Source organism: Artemia franciscana, chromosome 19 (assembly GCF_032884065.1).
Source record: "Artemia franciscana chromosome 19, ASM3288406v1, whole genome shotgun sequence".
Classification (NCBI taxonomy): Eukaryota; Metazoa; Arthropoda; class Branchiopoda; order Anostraca; family Artemiidae; genus Artemia; species Artemia franciscana.
The window spans coordinates 15,051,628-15,058,739 of record NC_088881.1 but is presented as its reverse complement, the minus strand read 5'-3'; the positions used below and the strand labels follow the sequence as shown (position 1 = coordinate 15,058,739).

General features: G+C 33.5%; 1 protein-coding gene across 1 annotated transcript in view; it reads right to left on the bottom strand.

Moving 5' to 3' along the window:
- Positions 1-3,470: 3,470 nt before the first annotated feature.
- LOC136039322 (uncharacterized) overlaps positions 3,471-7,112 on the bottom strand; it is a 72,482-nt gene continuing 68,840 nt past the window's right edge. The window contains exon 2 of the mRNA XM_065722945.1: positions 3,471-5,032. Coding sequence (XP_065579017.1) covers positions 3,564-4,886 — 1,323 coding nt within the window. The 5' untranslated portion in view covers positions 4,887-5,032 and the 3' untranslated portion in view covers positions 3,471-3,563. The remainder of the gene's footprint in view (positions 5,033-7,112) is intronic.

The following is a 7,112-nucleotide window of genomic DNA, read 5'->3' as shown; positions in this document are numbered from 1 at the left end:
TCTAGGCCTCCTCCCCCTTTTCTCAAAATCGTCTGATCAAAACTAAGAGAAACCCATTTAGCCAAAAGAAGAATTAATATGTAAATTTCATTTTAATAATTTATGTGCGAAGAGCCAAAATCAAACATGCATTAATTCAAAAACATTCAGAAATTAAATAAGAAAAAACTAGTTTTTTTAACTGAAAGTAAGGAGCGACATTAAAACTTAAAATGAACAGAAATTACTCCGTGTATGAAAGGGGCTGTTCCTTTCTCAACGCCCCGCTCTTTACGCTAAAGTTTTTTAGTGTTTTACAAAGTAGAATTGAGAGAAAGAGTCAAACTTTTGCGTAAAGAGCGGGGCGTTGAGAAGGGAACAGCCCCTTTCATACACGGAGTAATTTCTGTTCGTTTTAAGTTTTAATGTCGCTCCTTACTTTTAGTTAAAAAAAACTAGTTTTTTTTTATTTGATAGAATTCAGAATTCAGCTAAATTTAAATTTAACTTGAAATTACTTTAATTTGGATTTAAATTAACTATCTCTTTTTGGATCGCACTTCAAATTTCTTGCGAGTAGGCAAATTTGTAAGCTTTAAATATTTAGATGGATTACAAAATAGATAGGAGTAGGTTAGTCTGGAGAACTGGCTAATTCTTTAATAATGGTCACACACTGGCCCATTGTGCTCTTTGGGAAATGTGGATATTTTGTCTTTTGCCAAATTTAAAGCAAAAGTGAAAAAAGGAAATCTTTTGCACTGCGATCTAAATGAAGAATCCGATTTTGAACCTCTAATGTTGTTTGGAAGTTTATCCCTGTAGTTTTTCAGTCATGTGACGACACACATGGGCTGACCTCACTGTGTTTCTCTTCTCATTTACCAGCTTAGAGTTATTATTTTTTGTACTTTTATGGAAGTATATTTATGGTAATACCATGTATCACTAAAATTATGCCAGTAGTTTTTTCCTTGGAAAAAAGCTTGAGCTTCTTTTCTTATCCGTTCCTCACACTTCTTTTTTTCTCTTTGGGGCTTTTCAGCGTTAGTACACTACCCTTGTGAAGCAAGAGAAGGACGCATAATAGAAACAAAAACAATTTTAAATATATAACTATTTACACAACGTTACATTAATATATAACGTTTACACTGAATAATATTGATAAAATCAAGTATTTTTTTTTCTTCTAATTGAATAGGATTCGGTATCTGACGCCTTAATTGATAGTTCAAAATCAATGTCTTTTGAAACTTCCTATGAAAAATATTCCTATTGCTAGGACAAAAGATCTTTTTGGGCAATTACGCTATATTTTGCAAAGCAAACACATGAATTAGGTTCTTCTTATCCAAGCATTGAAAGTTTAACTTTGATTCAAAGAGTTGGGTATGAAGAGCTGCAGTTTTTGTTACTTTAGGTAAAGTTTGATTTTTTGTCCCAAAGCTTTCAGAACGACTGCTCTAGAACAAGGAAGAATAGAAAAGAATGTCAAGTGTTCTTCGTAATATCTTGATAATGGAAGAGGTTGAGGATTTGTAGTTGGTTTAGATGATTCAATTTTCAGTTCAAATGATTTAAAATGCATTTGGCTACATGTTTATTGCACACGTAAATACTTTTGGCTGGGGTCAGTAAATGCTGCATTAACTTAGTTAACGCAAAAAATTAATTGGAAGATGCAGAAAATACATTATTGACACATGTTCCATTACTTCTTACAGATCGTTATCAGAGGAAGTTTCAATTAAATTATCCACTTCATGTGACTTAAGATTAGTATTTCTTCCTTTACAACTCCATCAAAAAAAAACTATTTAATCTCAAAATTTTTCCAAGAATTACAAAGAAAGCAGTCTTTACAACTGTTTATTAGCCAGGAAAGATGTTCTTCAATTAACACTGATGGTGTCTGTAGATATAAACCTTCCGCACCAGAGTTGGGTGACTTCTGCATCATGGGTTTCAATAAAATTATTTTATTTTTTAAAAGGTTTGAAATTTCCCGTTGAAAATCAGTATTTTCACAGTATTTGTTTTTAAATATCTCAACATCTATGTCTGAAACTTCTAAAATATTTAGACAAAAGCTTTGCAAATTTAACTTCAATTCATTGAATTTAGCAAACCGTGACATATCAGCTTGACCTTACAGCTCGAAATATCATTCTGAAAAAAAAAACGAAGAAAGATTTTAAACTCTCCTTTTCAGCCTATTTTTTCCTTCGACGTTAAGGATAGTTTGTCCGAATAAGGAAGATAGTAGACTTTGATTGTTGAGTATTGATACGTCGTTTGGGATAAAACTTGGGTTTCTTATTGTTAAGCGACAGAGGAGCATACAGACTCCCTTCACAAATCATTCGAAAGAGCAGAAAAAATTATGCCAAATGGCAGATCTCCAAATTTTAGTTTCTTGCGGAGTAGGATAATGTTGTTCTTACTTATTGCACAAATAAGCTATTTTTATCAATCACTTAAAATCTTTTGACCTATCAATTAAGTGGAAACATGGTGGATTTTCATTTAGAAATGTAACTTTTCGTCTTTTAGATCAAACAGACGTTTTTGAACCTATCCTTTTGAAAGCCACCGTAAACTAAAATACAAAAAAAGGTGCCTATTATTGTGTGCAAGTCTGCAATGGACGATATTTTATATGATTTTTAAAATTGAGGCATTCTTCCAAAATTAGGTTTAAATTTAATGGCAATCATTTTACCACCAACGCTTGTTTATGCATGCTGCAGTATCAATGGCGTATCCTGGGCTTTTGTTTGATGGGGGGGGGCTAAAAAACTTGGGAAAACCCATGAACAATTTTTAAAATGTATTTTTCTTACACTTTACGCTTCGGGCAGAAACTCTGGGGCTAAGGGGCTCAAATCCGGAACCCTCCTAGATATGGCCTTGGACAGTATACCCACACTAATGGCTGATTCTTTGATTTCTTTAACAAACTTCATTAAATCCAACCACCACACTTCATCCAATTAATACTTTGACGAGTGAAAAAATAATTGGCAAGCTTAAAAAATATGCTAAAAAGTTTTATCCCAACGCTTACTTTTGTTAGCAGCTCAGACATGGGTAACAAAGCTATATGAAAGAGTACACATACAAGTTTTGCCACTGTTCCTAGTGTCTAGCTGATGAAAAAGAATATAAAAAATTGATTTGCTTTTGATTTGAATTGATTTGCATCGTGGCCTGGCAAAATGTTCCTATGAGCCAGTCCCTGCTTAAAAAATATGCTTAAAAAGTTTCATCCCAACGCATACTTTTGTTAGCAGCCCAGCACGTGGGCATTAAAGCTACACACACGCACTTTGCCACTGTTCCTCGTGTCAAACTGATAAACAAATGTAAAAAACTTGATTTACTTTCTTCATCATTGCCTTGAATAAGTTTCCTATGGGTCACGACCTACATTAAATAAAAATGCTGGGCTAGGTGTTTTTTTTTTTTCAAAATTAAATTCAAGGAAATTTTGACAAATGCATTTATTCAAAGTCAAAACGGATTAGTACCCCTACTTTTACCTTTTATAAATCTAGAACACTTGACAGTTGACATTAGCCTCAAGAGCTTTCCCTTGATCTAGTTCCATTTAGTAAATCTTGTTCTCTTGCCTTCTCTCTCGCAGCTCTTCTTTTTTCGATCACTTCCTCGCAAGTAAATTCTTGGTAATATTCTTTTGGAACATTATAAGACTGTTTGCCAAGTATGAAACCAATACCAAGTATTGACACTAATGTCAACGAACTTAGGATAAGACACGGAATTGTTCGGGTTCTTATAAAATCACCGTGCACAACTACAATGAAAAACTGTGCTAACGTGAGCAAAATCTTAACAATATGAAATATGAAAGACGCCAGTGGTGTTGGATATATCTTCTCAAGTGCATGGGTTCGGGGAAGAGAGTCCCACATGAGTTTGGGTATAATTTTAAAGGTGATGATGATACATATATGGTTTTTAGCTACCATAAAAATCCTAGATTTTACCTCCTTCCAGTAAACAACGGCATGTAAAACCCATCTACTGACAGTCATGAGTAACATCATTGTCCAAGCTGGTGTGGGGTCATCCCTAAATTCACACAAATAAATTGCCGTAACCGTTGTGTTCACACTGTAGCACAGAATATGCTCAATATATTTCAATATTTTTTGTTTCAATGGAGGCCTTGGAAGTCCTAAAGTTTGTCTTTCAGCTAAATTCTTCATTAGTATTGTGTAGGGTACCGTTAAAGCCGATAAAAACTCTAAGTAGACCGCTTCGTTTCCTTGTATATGCTCATAAGCACGCAAAATATGGATAATTTGAACTAAAGTAACTTGAACAAATAATTCAGTTTGAACTTTTCTGTAAATTCTTTCACCTTTATCGATTTCATATTGTCTTTCATGCTTAAATTCTTTCATTGTTGTGCAAATCATGTATGAAGTATCAACTAGCTGAGAGACAGATGGCGCTATAAGACCAACTACTATTAGTAACCCTTTAAGCATGAAGCTTCGTTTAAAAACTTCTGACTTGTAGTTAACTTCTTTATATGTATCAACTGTATATTGGAGGTTGGTACAAGATCTCCAAAATATAATGAAGAAGGGGATGTAACACAATGGCACACCAATGAAATATCCTTCATCATAATAAAATTCTAAAAGGGTTTCCATTTCAGAATATATAAGATAAGAATGAACAATGATGAAAACGATGCAACCACCCAAACTACTCCAAGTTGGCTCTGGCGGCAGTAGAATTTTGTCGATTCTTTCTCGAAATATTTTCCAGCAATCGGAAATACGTCGCAATGTCTCGAACATAGGAGTACCATCGATTCGACTATTTTCAACCGCACTATTCACTGCAGTGAATATTTGTACCCTGGTCATATCGTATCATTGATTCACTTAAAATATCACCAAATAAACGGAAAATTTTCAAAGATGAAATTGTAGAAAATACTTTAGCATGACAGAATATTAGATTGTGTTCTTCTTTTCTTGTAGGCACCCTCTAGCACAGTGCTATTAGGAATCTAAAAAAAAAAGTTCTCTTTGAAGTGCTTCAAAATGATTTGACAGTTAATTAAGTATCATGAATATATTTCGACACTTGGGATTCCTGGCCAGGTGAAAATACATTTAAAAAGTAGAGCAGTTGGCCTCATTGTTTAGGCGAATTTCGGGATTTGAACGTGGACAAATTATAAACTTATTTTACCGATCAAATATTTACTTTTACAAACAACTTATTTTCATTGAGGATTTATTAAAGCCCACAAGGATTATAATTGTGACAACTTTGTGGGGAAAGGATAAGAAATTTTGGTACTTATCTGTTATAACAAACACACTCGTGAAGTGAAGTTAGGTTAATCCTAATGAAAAATACTAAAACATGATGAAAATATAATACTCTAGATACAAATTTGGGCTATATATTTGCACATTAGAAAGGGGTAAAGTGTAGCGCATCTGCATGCAAAATGTGTTAGCTACAAATTCTCTGAATATTATGTAATAAAATTTGTTTTCTAACTTGACCCTGTTCAAATACTTAACCCCCACCCGCTTATGTGTAAACATATAGCCCAAATTATACAAGTCAAATGCATTCTGTTACCCACCACTCGTTTTTCACTGAGGGTAAGCTAATTGCCTCTTAAGGCTAATCATCTTAATTTGTGTCCAATGCTATTTTTCCTATGATAGAAAATCATGAATAACCTCTGCGATTTAAGCGATCTTGAGCCGATTTTTTTTAATGACTCTCGAGTTAAAAAGGGAAAAAATGATGGTTTCACTTTTTCTGTATATGCTTTACACATTGCGGAAAAAAAGAAATCAAGTTATTTTAGTTTGTTGAATAAAAATTTAAAAGGATAGGAAATAACAGTAGATTTTTTTTTATTCATTCTGCCAGTATTCAAATAAAAAATGTTCGTTGCAGAATTGCTATATTTTTGTTTTTAATGGTGCAAAAAATTATTTTTAATTTTCAACATTTTTCTTGCTAGAAGGTATAAAGTTGGATCCAGAGGGTAGAATTTTGGATTATGTGTAAATTTTACAATCTACAACCATTACAGCAAACCTCTGATGTCTATCACAAATAGTTTGAAAGCAAAATCAGAAAAATACAATTTCAAAATTTGCTTGCTTTTTACTTTATTTTACCCCTGTTCCCGGCTTAGTAGCGTTGTCCTTCGGCCAATAGAAAGAAAGGTTGGATTTTACTCCACAAGGTATTATGTCTTTATGCCTTTATGTCTTTATGTCTTAAGACATTTTTCTTCATTATGAAGAAAAATATCAACAGAAGGTGGCTGGGTTTAAAATACCGGTAAGTGAATATTACATATACAAGTTTCATTCCCTCTCGTCCAAAAGCTTGTAAAATCGCTTCCGAAGGTTTGTGAGTTCTACATGTTCACGATTTGGAGGGACAAAAACTTTTTGTTTACGGAATATTAAGCAGAAGAGATTTTTTGGAGGGAAGGGGTGCTGGATGTGGGATGTTATTTCTGACAGGGAGCACCTTCTATAAAAGACTAATAATATAAAAAAAATTAATGAAAAAATCTCAAGCATACAAATGTTTCTGATGGGAGGGGTTTGAAACTGTGCCACCCACACGTGTGCATGTCTGGAAAGACATAAGTCAACTAAACTTCAAGCTAAGTAAAATTAAGTGTCATATTTTACCTCTGATGATCTTTACCTTGTACTTCATAAGCTGTATAAGGTCGCTCTTCCAATATGGTAATATTAATCTATACTTCCCATATGTGTGTATGTTCACAAATGATTGGTTTATCAACAAGTGTTTTTTTTTTTTCTATGGTTTCTTTCATTTTTTTGAGGAAGGTGCAGCCTGGAGAACAAGGTAAAGATAATTTTTCCAGTGGATCTAAAATTTCTCATGAATTTTCAGCAAATCCTCTTATAGACTAAGCAAATAAATTGGGAAACGGTGGTGGTTCTTATGGTATTTATTGCCCCGACACCAATACCGATATAGACTTACCTGGAATTCCAGATGGAATATGTATTGTGAATCTAAGGTATTTCTTTACTGAAGTAACCTCACCATTTACACAAAAAATCAGTTGCGAA